Source organism: Marmota flaviventris, chromosome 10 (genome assembly GCF_047511675.1).
Source record: "Marmota flaviventris isolate mMarFla1 chromosome 10, mMarFla1.hap1, whole genome shotgun sequence".
Taxonomy (NCBI): Eukaryota; Metazoa; Chordata; class Mammalia; order Rodentia; family Sciuridae; genus Marmota; species Marmota flaviventris.
This window is the reverse complement of record NC_092507.1, coordinates 3952087-3970672: the sequence shown is the minus strand read 5'-3', so window position 1 is coordinate 3970672 and position 18586 is coordinate 3952087. Positions and strand designations below refer to the sequence as shown.

At 47.7% G+C, this 18586-nt stretch overlaps 1 protein-coding gene across 2 annotated transcripts; it reads left to right on the top strand.

The window, feature by feature from the left end:
* Window positions 1–201: 201 nt before the first annotated feature.
* Nol9 (nucleolar protein 9) lies at window positions 202–18371 on the top strand. 2 transcript variants are annotated; one of them, XR_011708725.1, is made up of 12 exons: window positions 202–608; window positions 1214–1433; window positions 1726–1853; window positions 3924–4059; window positions 4175–4271; window positions 4973–5070; window positions 7810–7971; window positions 9845–10142; window positions 10727–10838; window positions 12460–12637; window positions 12778–13441; window positions 14095–14175. XR_011708725.1 is itself a non-coding variant. In XM_027947593.2 (12 exons), exons 1-12 carry the CDS (start codon window positions 213–215, stop codon window positions 15172–15174), a joined length of 2106 nt encoding a protein of 701 aa, XP_027803394.2. In that variant the 5' UTR covers window positions 202–212; the 3' UTR covers window positions 15175–18371. The 2 variants fall into 2 exon arrangements, 1 of the variants encoding a protein (XP_027803394.2); XM_027947593.2 differs by lacking the exon at window positions 12778–13441 and adding an exon at window positions 15028–18371 and having other exon boundaries at window positions 14095–14228.
* The last annotated feature ends 215 nt before the right edge of the window (window positions 18372–18586 follow it).

Below are 18586 nucleotides of genomic sequence, written 5' to 3'. Positions count from 1 at the left end.
ATAATGTAAATGGGGCCCACTGTGGGACCTCAGAGGCCCCCAGGCCAGCAATAGCCTCTGCGGAGGCCTTGGGGCACCTCATGTTCTGCCGGAGGTCGTCGGCAGAGGGCGCCAGCCACCCCCGAAGCCGCTCCAGCAGGCCGCCCCTAGGGCCACGGAGGGAGCGACGGGATCTCGCGAGATTCTCGCGCGGCGGGCACAGAACGGACAGCATGGCTGACTCGGTGGTGCAGTTGCGGCGCGGCCCTAGCCGCTCTACGTGGCTGCGGGTCCGCAAGGCCCGGCCCCAGCTCATCCTCAGCCGCCGGCCCCGCCGCCGGCTCTGGACCCTGCGCTGGAGCGGCCGGCGGCGCCTGCGACGACGCCTGCTGCAGGCCCACGCGGCGGGCGCGGACTGGCTCGAGGACTCCGGCCAGTGCTCGCGCGCGGCGGCGCCGCGGAGGCCCAAGGCCGCGGACCCCGAGCCCGAGCCCGGCCCCGAGCCCGGCCCCGAGCCCGGCCCCGAGCCGGAACCGGCTGCCTCCACGAAAGGCCCCCAGAACCTCCCCTCCTGGTCCGTGCGGCAGCTGGGCCCGGGCCGCGCGTTGATGCTGCTGCCCGCGGAGCAGGTGGGTGGCGCCTCCCTCCGGTGGCCCTGCGGCCGGGCGCCCGCGGGTGCCGGTGGGTCGTGCTGGATCGCGTTTGGCCTCCCACCCGCTTCTGAGCGGTCACCGTCCTCTGCTGCACGTGCTTCCGCACCGAGGAGCAGGTGACCTCCCGGTATCGGGCAGGAGAGCGGGCGGAGCTGCCGGTCCACTCAGACCCGGCACCGGCGGGAACGAGAAAGGCTTGGCAGGCGGTGGCCTGGTGAGGAGGGTGCATGGGTGCATGGAGCGGGTGCAAGGCTGAGCGCCGCGCGGGCCCTCTGCTTCGCGTTGTGGAATTCCCAGGCTTTCTCTGGAGCCGCCGGGGAGCGTGACCTGAGGTTAAGACCGGGGGCGGGGGCGCAGCATCCCACCAAAGCAAGGAAATGAAGGCATTCTGTCCATCTACAACTGCGAATAATAGTAATGATAATAATATGGCATGTGGGGGCACCTTGTACTGTGTGTTCTGTTGTGTAAAACATCAGCCGCCTTTTGATATGTAAATGGCAAGTTAAGATTTTAGAATTTCTCTATCATTAGTAACAGGGTCTGTAATCATTTCCGCATTTTTTCCCTTCCCCCATTAGACTTTTACTTTTAGCGGGATCTGCCGTTTGACTTGCCTCTATGGCCAGGTGGAGGTGTTTGGTTTCCTCATCAGCCAAGGCCAGCCTGCCCAAGATATCTTCTCTACCTATACCCATGCGTACCTGACCATTAATGCAGTTAATTACTCCATGTCTGAGAAGAGAGAGAAGGAGATGAGAAAGGAAGCCCGGATTTTGCTCAGATCTCATCTTAACTTGGGTAATGAAAAGAACTGGGTAATTTACTGAGGGCCTACTATCTTAAAGTTAACGATTTTTACTGCTTACCGTGGTGTACATATTGTGCTAAATACTTTTTTAAATCCCTCCCAAGGGTCCTAGGAGTTAGAAGATTTAACTTTGTTATTTTTCACGATTTTTCAAATGATCATAATTGCCAAGGCCTGAAGCCATAATTCCAACTCTCAAAAAGTTTACAGTTTGAAGAGATGCTGGAGCAGAGAATTTAGATGAATTGCTACTTCTACAGTGGTCTGCTTTTCTCTTTACAGAGGACAGATGTTGGGCAATGAAGAATTTTTCTCCTTTGTGTTCCATTGTGATGCTAGAACGTGTGAAAAACTCCACTGTAAACTTCCTAACCAGCTATCCAGGTTTATCTTACATTTTCACGCAAGAGGTATAACCAGTTCATCCAGAGTTTTGTTAATTATTTGCACTGAAGTTGTCATATCAAATGACTATGGAGGATGCTCTCTTGGAAGATCTATCCTGTTAGTGTGGTAGATCCTACAGAATGTCATGTGTGCCAATAGTTAGAAAGTTGTCGGTATAGAAAGGGTTATCATGAGAAATGTCTCTCCTCCCTTCCTCAGTTTCATCATCCAGCAGAGGCCATCATTTCAAGTTGTAGTTGGTTAATGGTTACTTTCTCTAAACAATGCAAGAATGACTTAAATCATTTACACATCCATCTCTCCTTCTCATCTCTAAATTTTTGTTGGCTGTGTTATTAATCTTCTGAAGTTAAGTTCCATTACTATAAATGTCTCCCATGAGCCAGAAGTGAGTTTAATTTGTGAATTTTTTTTTTTTTTTTTCTGTACTGAGGTTGAACCCAAATCCTCTCATGTGCTAGGCTTATGATATACCACTGAACTACATCAGAGCCCATAGGATTAGTGGACAGACTGGATATGAGTTGTAAGGAAGAATCACAGAGGCTGGAGTGTACCTCATTGGTCAAGCATGTCCTTGATATGCGTGAGAGCCTGAGTTTGATCTCTAGCACTGAAAACAAAACAGAAAAGAATCATGGAGTAGAACCAGGCTTGTTAGCCTCAGCATCTGGATACGTAGAGTTGCTTCTGACTGAGGCAGGCACTGTGGTGACCAGCCAGGGCATGCTGGTTGGAGACACCTGTGAGGCGTCTAACTGGAAATGCCAACTGGGCAGTGGAGTATGTGAGCCAGAATTGAGGGAAGAGGTTGGACTGTAAATTTAGGACTGGACAGCAGAGGGGATTCAAAGGACTTTACTGTAAAGAGAAGGGGGAGAGTGAAGCAGGGTAAGTATGATCAGGAAAGTTTTGTTCTTGGTGAGATGGAATTTAAATTAGGGTTGCTGAGGCAAGAGAGTCACTAGTTCAAGGCCATCTTGATCAATTTAGCAAGGCCTGATCTCATTTAATTAAGAAAAGGGGTAAAGATGAAGCTCAGAGGTAGAGGACTCTTGGATTCAATCACCAATACCACAAAAAACAACAAAAAAGATGAAAATTTAAAACTCCATGCTTGCACAGCAGGTGGGGATGATGGGGAGGGTGAGAGAGTAGCCAGAACTATCAGGACCCCCCCCCCCCCCCCACTGGGAGGGTCTGGCTACCAGGCTCTTGGCCTGAGGAGGAACGGTCCATTTGGAATAGGTGTCCAGGAAGGGCCAGGGGCAGTCAGAAGGCCATTGACAAATGTCTTCTCCCACAGTGGACATGGGACGAGGGTAGTCACTGGGTGGGGAGCAGACAGGGTGTGGGAGGTTTGCATGGAGTGGGCAGTGCGGCCTTTCGTGATTGAGCTTTAATGCACTGTAGAATCCAGCAGCTTGGTGGAGCCTCAGGAAGAGGTGTGTCCAAGCCTCTGCCACTGGGGAGTGACTGTTCTGAATAACTAGGATTGGGCACTGGTTTTTCACTTACTTACAGCTCCCCACCCAGGACTTAATGTCCACTGTTGTTTTGTTCCTTATGCTCTTTTTTATTTCTCCCATACCCAGGTTGAACCCAGGGGTATATAACCACTGAGCATACATCCAGCCCTTTTTATATTTTATGTAGAGATAGGACCTTGCTAAATTGCCGAGGCTGGCTTTGAACTCATGGTCCTCCTGCCTCAGCCTCCCCATCCACTGATATTATCACCAGCGTGTTTCACGGCTATGGGCCGGGGTTGAATTTTTCCTATGACGATCATTTTTAGGTTTCCAGTCCTTTTTGTATTCTAAGGAGCCTTCTGCAGAGATCCTGGCAGTTCTGGAGTTAGCGTGTGCTGTGGGGCCATGGTGCCGACCACGGACGGCTTTAGGAGGGGTTGATGGGCTTGCCGGTGGGTTGGATTTGGGGTGGTGAGAGAAAGGGAGGGACCAAATTTACCTTCCATATTTTACAACTGTGTTAGGGTTTCTAAATTTAGAAATAATGAAAAAGGTACATAGTTTTCACTGTTTCTTAAAGTTTAAATTGTTATATTTCAGATTTCAACTTTCCAGATTAATGCTGAATATTTTGCCTTGAAGTCTGTTGGCATCAGAAAAGAGAAAAAGAAAAAATCACTTAATTTAAGTGTGAGTGCCCTGTCAGCCCTGGAGGAGTTGGTCAGCGTTTCTTCTGGTGAGTATGTTTTGGTAAATTTGGGCGTTGTCCACTGAAGCTTCAGAGGACTCCTGCTTGTGATTAAAGGACTGAAGAAGACCACTAATTCCAGCCCTGTGTGTTTCACCTCCAGAAGAAGCAGATGGCTGCCCTATTGTTCTGGTCTGTGGCGCCCAGGACGTTGGAAAGTCAACATTTAACAGATACCTGATTAACCAGTTGTTAAATAGGTAAGAGTGCCTTTATTCTCTTGGTGCATTGCTAGAGTTTAGGCAGGATTTTTTTTTTTTAAAGAGAGAATTTTTTTTTAATATTTATTGTTTAGTTTTCAGCGGACACAACATCTTTATTTTATTTGTATATGGTGCTGAGGATTGAACCCAGCGCCGCATGCATGCCAGGCAAGCATGCCAGGCAAGCATGCCAGGCGAGCGCGCTACTGCTTGAGCCACATCCCCAGCCCTAGGCAGGATTTTTGATTGGAACAGTATGTCAGAACCTCGTCCTGCCTTCTCTATGGAGATTTGTACAAGGCTGTGCAGAGCTGCTTGCTGACAGTGATGCACTGGGAATGCAGTGACCTTGAGGCTGCAGGCTGGGCTCGGACTGCCCTAGGGCCTGTGGGTGACTGGCGAGGGCGGGCACTTGGTCTCTGGATGTTTGTGGAGCTGAGGTGCAGATGCCGAGAGTCAGAGTGGGGATGAGTAGTTTTGAAGATGGAATGGTGAAGAGGCCAAGTTGCATGTCTGCTGTGCAAGGTCACTGTCGGCAGGCCTGCGCTTGGTGGTTGTCTCTTGGAGCATTCTGCCTGAAATTGCTGCATGGCGTGCATTATGACTGTGTCATGTGGAACTGTGACTATCTGATTTCTCCTTTCCACAGAGTAAAACTAGTTGAGATTTTCTTTCTTTTCCTTTTTAAACATTTTCAGTATTTCCTGCGTTGACTATCTGGAATGTGACCTGGGCCAGACCGAATTCACTCCTCCAGGTTGCATCTCTTTGCTTAATATTACGGAACCAGTTCTGGGTATGTATTATGTAATTCTTCATTGTCTTGATTTCATAAAATTAAAAAATAATGATACCTGCCCAAAACTCAGTCTGACAGTATAGACTAGAGAAAGTGAGCGCAGTCCACTAAACCCAGGTCTCTGCATAGCCACACCTCCAGCCTCCACACACCCACTAGGGAGTATTTCTGTTTGGGAAGTGGAATTGCTCCTTATTTTGCTTTGTGTAAATTAAAAGCACACCTGTCCTGATATTAATGTTTTATGGGACCTTCTACAACTCTCCAAACCAAGAAATGCACAGTGGTGCAGTGCAGGTTTCAGTCAGAATTCACCAGTTACCTGGTTCAGAATCCAGTATGGAATTCCTTGTTGCTTTATTTTAATAAAATATACAAATGTGTTCATCATTTTAGCCATTTGTATGTATAATTCAGAGGCATAAAGTCCATATACAATGTTTTGTGACCCTCTGTGTATCAAACTTTTAATTATTTTAGTGTGAAATGCTGTACTCATTGAACAGAAATCCCCTCCTCCTTTGTCCCCTAGTTTCTGATAGGTTCCCTCTACTTCCTGTCTATGAATTCTCCTGTTGCAGACCCTGTATGAGTGGAGCCATGCAGTGCCTGTCCTACTGTCGTCTGGCTCGTTTTGCTCAGCATTGTGTTTGCAGGGTCCTTCCATGTTGGAGTGTGTATCAAAATTCAATTCCTTTTTTACAACTGAATATTACTCCATTCCACGTGTTTTTCTACTTGTTTTTCCATGCAGCCATTGGTGGACACTTGGGTTGTTTCCATGCTTTGGCTGTTGTGGAGAGTGCCACTAGGAACATGAGGCATTTAACCTTGTGTTTATTAGCCAATTGCATATCATTTTGGGGGAGGTGGATTACCAGGGATTGAACCTAGAGGCACTTTAGCACCGAGCCACATCCCCAGTCCCCGCCCCCCCTTTTTAAGTTGTAGTTGGACACAATGCCTTTATTTTTATTTATTTATTTTTATGTGGTGCTGAGGATCAAACCCAGTGCCTTACCTGTGCTAGGCGAGTACTCTACCACTGAGCCACAACCCCAGCCCCTTAAAAAAAATATATATGGGGGGGGGTGGAGGGAGGGAGGGAGAGAGGGGTAGGGTCTCACTGAGGTGCTGAGGGATTGTTAATACTGGCTTTGAACTTATGATCCTCCTGCCTCAGCCTCCCAAGCCACTGGGGTTACAAGTATGCGCCACTGCACCTGGCCTCAGCCCTTTTTATTTTGAAACAGAGCCTCACTAAGTTGCTGAGGCTCTCCTCGAGCTTGCATTCCTCTTGCCTCAGCCTCCAGAGTTACTGGGGTGAGAGGTTTGTGCCACTGTTCCTGACCATTTGTATATCTTTGAGTACATGTCTATTGAAGTCCTAGAATACAGCTTTTTTTTTTTTAAACCAATGCTTGAACCCAGGGGCACTTCTAACCACTTAGCCACATCCCCAGTCCTTTTTTGTATTTTATTTATTTGGAGACGGTCTCACTGAGTTCTTCAGGGCCTTGCTGAGTTGCTGAAGCTGGCTCCGAACTCATGATCCTCCTGTGCCCCTGAATATTACAGGCAGCTGAATATTGCATATTTTTAATTGGGTTCTTTATTTCTATGGCATTTAGAAGTTGCCAAATCTAGTGTTCATGAAGCTTTTGTTTTCTAAGAATGTTTTCATTCTGACTCTCAAGTCTAAAATCTTTGTTATGCTTAGAACTCGTATTTGCGTAGTATAAGGAACAGGTCCAGGTTGGTTGTTTCTTGTATGTCTATAGATTTCCCCCACTGAACAGTCTCTAAGATCATCTGACTGTATATTTCAGGCTTATAAGTTCTATTCTGTTGGTCTGTATGTCTGTTCTTGTTTCAAGTGCTACACTGCTTTAATTACTATAACTTTTTTTTTTTTTAATGTTGATTCTGTGTCCCACAACATTATTGGATTTATTTTCTGATGGAATCTTGTGGGTTTTCTACATGTAAGATCATGGCTGTGTATAAGGTCAAGTCAGCTAGTCAGCTGTAAGTAGAGACAGCCTCACTTCCTCCTTTCCTGTTGGGTGCCTGATGATCCGAGCTACGACTCCCAGAGCTGTGTAGACAAGAAGTATGAGTCAGCTTTATTCTTTTTTTTTTAATATATTTTTTTAGTTGTAGATAGACACCATACTTTTATTTTATTTATTTATTTTTATGTGGTGCTGAGGATCAAACCCAGCACCTCGTTCATGCTAGGCAAGCACTCCACCACAAAGCCACAACCCGAGTTCTCGCCCAGCTTGGCATCGCCGGCTCTCTGATTTCAGTCTCTTCATCCCTTCCTGTTTCCTCATCTAAAAGTGGGGATCTTGCCACTGCTCACCTCAGGGCTTTTGTGAAAGTTGGGGACTATGAGCAGAGCAGTCAGTCAGCTGTGTATCCAGGAGCATTGCTGGAGGTCCATCCTCACCCTCTCAGGAGGGGATCCCTGGGCATAGGGAAGGCTTCTCTTTGCCCACAGGGCATCCCAGTGGGGAGAGCCAAGGCAGCAGATGTTCAGCAGGTAGGTGAAGGAATGGCCACGGAGGGCATCATTGGTAACTGTATGGTAAAAGTGAGCCTGTCTTCAGGTTCAGATGAAAGTTTACTCTTCCAAAAATGGAACCACAGCTGTTCCTGTTGTGTGCTTTGGATGGTTGCTCTCCAGTGGCATCCCTAGCCTGGCCTGTTACTCTGCTCTTCATCTTCCAGGACCACCGTTCACCCACCAGAGGACACCACAGAAGATGGTATATTATGGGAAACCTTCTTGTGAGAACAACTACGAGAATTATATTGAGATAATAAAATATGTGTTCAGCTCTTATAAGAGAGAGTGCCCGCTCATCATCAACACTATGGGCTGGGTGGCAGGTAATGAGTGGCACGGGGAGCGTGACCAGCCTGAGCAGCACATGGGTGTGGGTGCCATGGGTGCTCGATGAGCACATGCTGTGCACGTGCAGGCCAGGGTGGCCTAGCTGCCTCCTCAGACCTCAGCGTTTCTTTGTGCTGAAAACATTTTAATAGCTTTTCTTCTAGCTTTTTTGAAATACATGCATTGTACGTTGTCCTTATTAGTAGTCACCCTGCTGTGCAATAGAATGTCAGAATTCATTTGTTCTATGGAGGGAACATGCCTGTTGACCAGCCCTTCCTTGTCCCTTCCTCCCTCTTCTCCTCAGCCTCTTGTCACCACCTTTCCACTGTCAACTTTTTTTCTTTTTAGTATTGGGGATTGAACCCAGAGGCCCTCAACCACTAAGCCGCATACCCAATCTTTTTATTTTTTTATTTTGAGACAGGGTCTCACTAAGTTGCTGAGGCTGTCTTTGACCTTGTGATCCTTCTGCCTCAGCATCCTGAGCCACTGGGATTACAGGCGTGCCGCTCTTATTTTTTGAGGAATTGCCATATTTTTTTTGTGTGTGGTGCTGGGGGTTGAACCCAGGGTCTTGTGCATGCAAGGCCAGCACTCCACCAGCTGAGCCGTATCCCCAGCCCCTGCTGTTATAATTTGCATTCCCACCAACTGTGTGTCAGGGTTCCCTTTTTTCTATATCTTTACCAGCATTTTTGTCAGGTTTTTGTTTTTGTTTGGGGATTGAACACAGACATGCTCTACCACTGAGCTGCATCCCCAACCCTTTTTATTATTTTTTATTTTGAGACAGGGACTCACTAAGTAGCCCAGGCTGGCCTTGAACTTGAGATCTTCCTGCCTCAGCCTTCCAAGTAGCTGAATAGCTGGTATTACAGGTGTGTGCCACCTTGCCTGCCTTTTTTGTTGTTTGGATAATAGCTGTTCTGTCAGAGGAGATGTCTCACTGTGGTTTTGGTTTGCGTTTCCCTGACAACTGGTAATGTTATGCATTCTTCCATCTACACCTGTTGGACTTTTGGATATCATTTGAGGAGTGTCTAGTTATTTTTTTGTTTATTTTCGGGGCTAGTACCAGGGATTGAACTCAGGGGTACTTGGCCACTGAGCCACATCTCCAGCTCTGTTTTGTATTTATTTAGAGACAGGATCTCCCTGAGTTCCTTAGCACCTCACTTTTGCTGAAGCTTGATTTGAACTTGCAATCCTCCTGTCTAAGCCTCCTGAGCCACTGGGATTAGAGGCGTGTGCCATCATGCCTAGTTTGTTTTGTTGTTGTTTTGTTTTTGTTTTTTGCAGTAGTTGGACTAGACCCTAGACTCATGCTAAGCAGCTGCTGTACCACTGAGCTACACCCCTAGCCCTTTTGCCCATTTTTAGTTTGTTTTGGCTGTACTGGGATTGGACCCAAGGCCTCACACATGCTCGGCAGCCACTCTAAAGCTGCATCCCCAGCCCTACTATTGCTTATTTGTAATCAGATTACGTGGGGATTTTTCTTTTTATTTGCTTGAGCTCCTTATATATTCTAGATAAAAAAAATATCCAGTTATCCATCTTTTTGTTTTCTGGTGTTTTTTTTGGGGGGGGGGTACTAGGATAGAACTCAGGGGCCCTTTACCAGTGAGCCCCTCCCCTTTTTAGTTTGAGATGGCATCTCACTAAAGGCTGGCCTTGAACTTCCCTTCCTCCTGTCTCAGCCTCCCAGATCGCTGGGGTTGCAGGCATACACCATTGTGCTCAGCAGCAAGCTGAGCTGTTAAACCCTGATGGTCTCTTTGCCTGAGGGTGACTGTCTCTGTTTCTGGTTGGAATGAGGCTCCCCTCTAATCCCCAGCTGTGCTCACATCATCTCCTTCCTCACAGACGAAGGGCTTCTGCTGCTCATTGACCTGATCCGGTTGCTGTCTCCCACCCACGTCATTCAGCTCAGGTCTGCCCGGAGTAAACAGATGGCCAACCTCACTCCGGATTATGTGGATGACATGGATGGCTTGTATACAAAAAGCAAGTCCAAAGTTAGGAACCGTGGCTATGAACTTCCAGAATTTGCAGATAATTTGGAATTTGCTGACGAAGATAAAGAGAGTTCAGTTCTTTTTACTGGACATAAACTTATATGTGTTTATTCAGAATTTTCACCCAGAAAATCTTCAAGGAATAGGTAAGTAAACCATCTGGCTGAAGAGCTGTTTCCTTCGATTGAATGAGGCATTTTGTTTTCACTTCCTTAGAAGGATAAGGCCACAAAAACTTCATATCTGGCCTGAGGGTATGGCTTAGTGGTTGAGTGTTTACCTAGTGTGCATGAGCCTGTGGGGTTCTATCTTCAGCATTACAAAAGCAAAATATTTTCAAATCTATCATAGTTATGCAGTTACTGAGGAGAATCCTTATTTTCTCAATGGAAACATCCAGAGATGTCCTCCAGCTCTTTGCCAGTAGCTTTAGCTTAAGGAGAATCTTGAAGCTTATGTTTTCTAGCAGGGCTGTATCAAGGCAAGACTGAGGATGTAAAGGTGGGGGTGTCTTTGTGGGTGTGGTGCTGGGCTTGAACCCCAGGTCTCATTTGTGCTGGGCAATTGCTGTACCACTGAGCAACACCCCAGCCCTAGGGAGGGCATGTCTTGGAAGAGCACAGCTCAGTGTGTTGTGTAAAAGCCACCTAGGTGGTGACCACACTTGAGTCTCTGCATGGACAGTGGATATGGAAGAAGTTACTTACATCCTTCTCATTTACCTTTGCAGGGAGTCACATAACAGAATTTTTCGAGAACTGGCAGTGTTAGGTTATCTTAGCCAGCTGCTGCCCCCAGTGCCAAAACCACTCAGTCCTTTACATGGCCTGACGCCCTATCAGGTATTTGGGACACGTGGGAGAAATTGTCTGTTTCATTTTTCTCGTGACTTCCTACATGCTGTGCACCCTTAACTCTTGACTCATTTAAGTTAACCCCTTAACTCTTGGCTCATTTAATCCTCAGAACCACCTGTGATGTAGGTTCTATAATCATCTCTATTTTACAGGTGGAGAGACTAAGGTGTATAGAGGCTAGGGGACCCAGCAGAAAGTTAGCAAAGCTGGCATTTTACCCCTGGCAGCCAGCTTGGTGCTGGGCGTTCACAGCTCCATGCCTGTTACTGGTGTTCTTCTGTTGTTCCTAATCCAGTGTCAGTTCCAACACTTGCATTCGTCAGCTGTGTGTGACTGTGTGTGGGCAGTGTCAGATATCACAGAAGGCTTGTAGGCAGCATTTCTTAAAGGAATGCTCTGTGCTCTGCTTTGTTTTAAGCCTGTGTTAACTCCCGTTCCTGTCCCCATTTTACAGATTGTGAGACCAAGGGACTTTGAGTTAGCTTGCCCACAGTAGCCCAGTACAAGTTTAGGTGGGCCTCAAGCCCAAACATGCCTGGAGAGCCCAGAGTCCACTCTGCTGAGTGGTCTGTCTGCTTTGGAACAGCTACTCTGTGCCAGGTCCTTTACAGGGCCCCTCACATGGAATGACTGTGGTTACATGGTAGCCTGAGAGGAAGATGCCCTTAGTGTCCCCACTTAATAGCTCCAAAAGCTGCACACAGCCAGGTGGAGGCCCTGCCTAAGGTCACACAGGCAGTGTTGGCAGACCTGGGTGGGCTTCCAAGTCTTCTCCGCTAGACAGGCAGGTGGTTTGATGGGGTTTCTGATCATGGGGTCATCTATTTGCTTGGAGATGACTCTGTAACTGAACTTGAAACTTACCTGCCAATAGTTTTATCACTTTTTTGTTTTATATTTACTTTTCTTTTGGGGGGTGCGGGTACTAGGGATTGAGCCCGGGGGCACTTTACCACTGAGCCACATCCCCAGCCTTTTTTATTTTTTATTTTGAGACAGGGTCTCCCTAGGTTGCTGAGGCTGGCCTGGAACTTGCAGTCCTCCTGCCTTAGCCTCCCAAAGAGCTAGGATAACAGGTTTACTTTTTAAGTCTAAATAATACATGTAAGAAAATAACTTCTCTACTTTAAAATTTGAAATTACCTAGAAAGTTGCATGTTTTTCATTTACTTTGTGCTCTAGGAATGTAGTCCATCCCACTTCATCTACTGTGTTTAGGTTGGGAAGCGTATGGAGCCTGTCTCGGGATTGCTTCTCACTTTCTTACATCAGAACACTCAGTGGATAGATCTTACTTATACTTGGCTGGAAGTCTCCCTCTGCTTTAACTGATTTAGGACATCTTCAAGTTTGAATTTATTTGTATCTGTAGATAGGAAAGTGCTGGGGATTCAGTTTAGATTTCTAGCAGGTGTGCTGGTGCACAAGCACTGTGTGTATGTTAGGGTCTTTATTAAAGCGTGCAGCCATGGCCAAGTGCTGGCTAGTGCTTCATTTGTTATTTTGGTGGGCAGTTTGGCAGATGTAGATGGCAAGTCAGCTTGTGAAAATTAAAAATAGTTTTTTGAAATAAAAATTAATAGAAGGGTTCACATTTATTTTCCAGGTCCCTTTCAATGCAGTTGCCCTCCGGATTACTCATGCTGATGTCGCCCCCACTCACATACTGTATGCTGTGAATGCCAGCTGGGTTGGCCTTTGCAAGATCCTGGATGATGTCAGAGGCTACACAAGGGGGCCCATCCTGCTGGCACAGACTCCCATCTGTGACTGTTTGGGGTTTGGTGAGTTCAGAGTAAAGCTTGTCCCTAACCTTGCTATAAAGGACCTACTTCAGCCATAGATGATTGGTCTTGACATTGTAGCTATCTCTCAGCTAAAGAGGTCTGAAAAAACATTGCATTTTTTTTCCTTCTCCTCGCAGCTCCTCTGTGTCTAGAATTCCCACTGGCCTTGACCTGGCCCTCTCCCTGGACACCTTTCCCAAGGCCATCCCATCTACTGCTGGGACTTCTCCATCTTTGGACTGACTGCTCCCATACTACACTTCCACCATGACTAGTCTGCCTTCCAAACCCCTTTGCAAGTAGACACCTCCCCATGGGGGTCTTCTGTCCAGACTGAGGCTCTGGTGTTAGTCAGACCCCTTGCCCTACCTGGGCTCCCCTCACCGCATCCGGCACCTCCAGTCCATTGGCGGTTCTTACGGTTTCTATTTTCAAAATATGTGTGGTTCTTGCCCATCTTTTCCCAATGGTAGCCAGGCACTGCATTTCCACAGGGGCTACTGGGAAAGCTTAGCTGGAGTCTCCTAGTTCCTCTCTTCAAGCCCTCCCCAAAGTCAGGTGACCTGAATGCAGAGGTGATGCCACTGCCCCTTCTCCATCTTCACCTCATGGAATTCTCCAGCTCAGAGGTCGATGATGTCAGCATGGAGTTTTGGAAGGCTAAGTAACCCACAATTATCAAAGTCCTTAAATAATTAAATGTACATTTCAGGTCTGTCCAGCATTACTTCTCAAAAGCATTTCCACAGAAATCATGCAGTTTGGTACCAAGTACAGGGAAGAAAGCAGTGATGGGGAAAGGTAGAGTCCTATCTCATCTCCAGGGTGCTTCTCTCAGCTTGGTTACAATAGTCCATGGCTTTTGCAGTAGCTCATTTTGGTTCCTAACAGCTGAATAGGGAAAGGTGCAGAGTTTTTGAGTTGCACTTTATATTCTCAAACCTTAATACACTTAAAACTGAAACTTGTTTTCAAGGCCGTTCTACAGTTTTGTTTTGTTTTTTTCCTGGTATTGGTAATTGAACCCAGAGCCTCAAACATGCTAGGCAAGTGCTCTACCACTGAGCAATACCTGCAGTACTGCCCCCACCCTTTTATTTTTTTTTTTAGAGAGAATTTTTTAATATTTATTTTTCAGTTTTCGGCGGACTCAATGTTTTTATTTTATTTTATGTGGTGCTGAGGATCGAACCCAGTGCCCTGTACATGACAAGTGAGCGCGTTACCACTTGAGCCACATCCCAGCCCCACCCTTTTATTTTTTTAAACTGAGACAAGGTCTCACTAAGTTGCCCAGGCTGGCCTCAGACTTGCTGTCCTCCTATCTCAGTCTCCAGAGTAGCTGGGATGACAGGCATATGCCTCTGTGCCTGGCCCCATTCTGCAATTTTTAGTGGCAGGGAGCTTTGATGTCTCTGGAAAGTCTGATTTTAGTGTTGTGAACTGTCTTAAAGGGATCTGTAGAGGCATTGACATGGAGAAGCGGCTGTACCACATCCTGACCCCCGTGCCCCCAGAAGAATTGAGAACTGTGAACTGTCTCCTGGTGGGGGTCATTTCTATTCCACAGTGCATCTTCAAGAGCCAGGTAACTCCTCCCTGCCCCACCCTGGGGCAGCCCTTCAGGGAGCCTGATTGGGCCATGGCAGAGGGTGAGCAGCTGACTTGAGGCAGCTCTCTAGGGAGTGGAGCCAATTAGAGTGTCATGGTATCCTGGGAGTCCCAGGGATGCCAGCCATGGCGCGTGTGGTCAGAAGCCCCGGGGTGGAGCCATTACCACAGGAAGGGGTCCTGGGAAGCGCAGTGGTGGCCTCTACAGGACTGTCCCTCTTGTGAACAGTCTTCAGAGGCACCCAGCATCTATGCAGCCCACAGTTAACATAGGAGCAAAGGGGCAATAGAGCTGGGGTGTTCCTTTGCTCTCACCTGCTTGGGGATGCAAATGCACAGCATACCCACCTCCTCTTCTGGGGCTTGGTGTATTTGGGGAGCCAAATCAAACAGAAAGGAGGCACTTGCACACTTGTAGGTAGGCCTGTGGCTTCAAGAGGCCTTTTGAAGCCAGAGGCATAGTGGTGCATATCTGTAATCCCAGCCACTCAGGAGGCTGAGGCAAGAGGATCGCAAGTACCAAGGCCAGCCTGGACAACTTAGTAATACTGTGACTCAAAATAAAAATGATGCAGCTCAGTGGCAAAGTACCCCGGGTTCAGTTCCCAGTACCACAAATCAGTGAGAGTAGTGAGGCCCCTGAGGGAGGGAGCAGTGCCTGCGGCACCAGGCTGAGACCCCTCTTCCCCTCACATTGGCTCCCAGGTGCGGAGAGCATACTCTCGAGGCCCAGGCTGAACAGGTTTCCATGTGTTCTCTTTGTGTTTCCATTTCAGCGAGGACCTGAAGGGACGATTCCCTACGTCACAACAGATTATAATTTTAAACTTCCTGGAGCATCAGGGAAAATTGGAGCAAGAGAATTTGATGAGACACAGGAAGGGAAACTGAATCGAAGACCCAGATTCTATCAGAAAAAGTAAACAAATTTCAACAAGGGAAGAGAAGTTTGTACCAGGAAGCTTGGTGTGGAGCCTGATACCAGCAGACCTGGTGGGTTTTGTGGCTAATGATGATGACCTTACGTACAGGTTTCCTGTGGAACTCGTGAGGGTTGTATATTGAAAAGCTGCAAATTTCTCTCTCAACAGTACGTGGCCTAGAACATGGCCCTGATGTTTGTATGGTTAATCATACTTGCAGTCTGGTGTTTTCTAAAGGAATTTAAGGCAATGAGCCAGTCATGGTATCACACCCCTGTAACCCCAACAACTCAGGAGGCTGAGGCAGGAGGTTTGCAAGCTCAAGGCCGGCCTCAGCAAGTTAGGGGACACCCTGTCTCAGAATAAAAAATAAGAAGCGGGGGCTGGAGTTGTGGCTCAGTGATAGAACGTTTGCCTAGCATGTGTGAGGCCCTGGTTCAATTCTCAGCACCACATATAAATAAAGGTCTATCAACACCTAAAAAGTATTAAAAAAATAAATAAGGAGGGCTGGGGCCTGTAGCTCAGCAGTAGAGCACTCCTGTGTTCAGTGCCCAGTGCCACAAAAAACAAATCAAGCAAGCAGTGGGGAAAAGTTTGTATACTATTAAAATAGGAAGAATTGGGTCAGTTCCTCAAAAAATTCTTCTAGGATCTGGTTATTGGAATATCAGGATAAAAATAGAGAAATTGGGGGCAAGCCTGCATGCCAAGAAGGTCGGAAACTGATGGGCAGGACCTCTAGCCTGAGGTTGGGAGTGCCTGTGGCCTCAGTGGGCAGGTGCAGGCAGGGAGCCTCCGCTCTGTCAACGCCATCAGACTTCTCCCAGCCACATGGATCATAAGTTAGAAAGAAGACTGTATTTGGTCTGTTGCTTTAATAGATAAAGATTTGGCATCAAGAGCCCTTTTAATCTGAGGTGTCACTCAAATTGTCCTCAAATTTGAAAAAGTTCCTGATGACTCTTTAAACCTAAATCTGCTTCCACTGACACCTCACCTCCTTGAAGGTCAAAGAGAGGGCTGCGGGGCAGAGCTCCAACCTTGGCCAACAGCTCTTGTGAAGAGACCGAGTCACAACCTGGGACAGTTGCACCTAAACCTTGCCTAGGAGCAACTCCGACCCTGCCTTTGGGGCAGCTGTCATCACATTCCCTTCTCCCTGGAGGTGGTAGTCCCCATCCTCTGAGAAATGGGACCAGCTTGTTCCTGCACCTGTTGCCCTGGGGTGGGTGCTAAGAAGCATTTCAGACTGCCATGGGGACCAGTGAGGAGTTCCAGCTCCCAGTCCAAGAGGCGGGACACCAGCTCACTTACCAGTGTTTGTCCTGTGGTCAGCGCCTTTGTGGCCCCTGGCAACCTGCAGGCCTGTAGCAGGGCTCACAGATGAGCACAGGACGCCTCGGGGCAGGATACTCAGACCCATGAAGGGCTCCCTTCTTAGCCTTCACCTTAATCTGAAGGCAGCTGTGTTGTGTCTTTCTGGGTTGTCAGTGCAAAGAATTCAAGACAGTTTGCCACTGTCAGCAAGTCTGGGAGAGGGAACTTTGCTTTTAGCCTTTAATTGTGGACCTTGAAATGTCAGTCCCATCCATAAAGAAACCAAGTCAGCACTAGGGGGCGCTGCCAGCCTGCGGTGGGGCTGGGAGGGGTGCCGTTGAGGGGACCCAGGCACGCCTCTAGGGATTTGGAGGTTCTGGAGGTGGCTCTTTAGTCAGCTTAGACCACAATAGTGACATCCTCCTGTGATCTCATTGTCAGTGGCCTTCAGGGTGCTCAGAAAGGGTCAGATTGGACTTGGTCCTCTGATTGGGCAGGCCTGAGGTTCAGCAACAAGGGGCTCTCTGGGGGAGGCATCTTTGCCAGGCCCTTGGCCATTTTCTTAAGTATGATTTCCACAGTAGAACATGCTTATAGATGAATATGACTTGGGAAGTAAAAACCTTTGGTTAAATGTCAGTTTTATGGTTTTAAAATCAGTTCTTTTACAAAAATCTATCCATGGGAAAAAGACGTGAAAATAATTGAGAAGATTCTCAAAATCTAGGACTTACTTCATAAATAAAGATGGTCCAAGTTGTTTCCATTTGTTCTAAGGTCAGACTTCCTGTGAATCAGTTTATCAGTGTGTCCCCTGCAGCCATCTTAAATACTTTTTAAAAAGCCACTGGAGAAGGCAGTGTGACTGGCCTTAGGAGTGCCTGGGGGTTGGCTATGTGTGTACCTGGCCAGAGGTGGCGTGCTGGAGCAGGCCAGGCAGACTCAGGGATCCTGCCTCCTCCACTTGGACCCCTCTGATGGGCAGTTACTTAACCCAGGGGACACTCAGTTTCTGCCTGCTAAATGGCGTGAAGACTGAGGGATATGGGGTCCCTTTTGTTGTACCAGATGCTGGTTTGGGGGGCGGTGCTGAACCACACCCAGGCCTTGTGCTTGCCAGGCAAATGCTGTGCCACAGACCTACCATCCCAGCCTCTGGTGGTGAGGTTTAAAAAGTCATCTGATGGGGTTAGTTTATCCTTTTGTTTACATGGCGATATAGTGACTAAGGCAGCATGTTTTGATGGTAGGTTGGGATCCCAGCCCCACCCCTTCCGAGCAGTGTACCTTTTGGGGGGGGCGGGTACTGGGGATTGAACTTGGGGTCACTTAACCACTGAGTTGCGTAGCAGCTTGCTATTGCTGAGGCTGGCTTTGAACTCGTGATCCTCCTGTCTCAGCCTCCCAAGCTGCAGGATTACAGGCATGTGCCACTATACCAGGCCTCTGAGCAGTGTGCCATTTGAGGGGGTTGAGTGACCAAGTCTTCCTTTGAGGTTGGGGTAGTTTCCATCTGGGCTCCTGGGAGAGGAGTAGGTGAGGTCCTGGTATAGGGGCTAGCCCAGTCTCTGGCATGCAAAAGATGGTCCGAACTCCTGGTGTGTGGCCTGACTAGGTTATGAGCTAGACAGCAGACCCCGAATTATGTCCCTCACAGTTGTGTTGAAGGATACGGACACTGCTTGCCCATCTTGCCTCCATTTACACCTGTGGAGGATGGTGTGGAACCCCTTCTCATAGGTAGCACCCTGGATCCCAAGAGGCTGCTGTGTCACGTCTGTGTGCGCTTATGAAATTGTGCCCTGTTACAGATGGTTTCCACCCAAATCGTCTATTTGTACATGAACTCTGTCATTAAAGATTTTTGAGAACACGAATGTAACTGTGTGATTTTATTATGTAAATAAGCCATTTTATTCCAGGTAGTTAAGTGCCTATAAGGTACTGTGGCAAAAAATGGAAGGAATTTAATGAGTTAGGGTGCCAAAGCAGGAGACTCTCCGCCACCCAGCAGGTTCCTGTGCTCACTTTCTGTCAGTGTTGCTGGGGTTCATCTTAGTCTTCCTTTGTGGGCCCCTTTGTAAGTTAAGGG

Coding starts and splice junctions, on each gene's coding strand:
- Nol9 (XM_027947593.2), top strand. CDS start 213: ATGGCTGACTCGGTGGTGCAGTTGCGGCGCGGCCCTAGCCGCTCTACG. Junction 1,854..3,923: donor CTTACATTTTCACGCAAGAG/GTATAACCAGTT, acceptor GTTATATTTCAG/ATTTCAACTTTCCAGATTAA. Junction 10,839..12,459: donor ATGGCCTGACGCCCTATCAG/GTATTTGGGACA, acceptor TTTATTTTCCAG/GTCCCTTTCAATGCAGTTGC.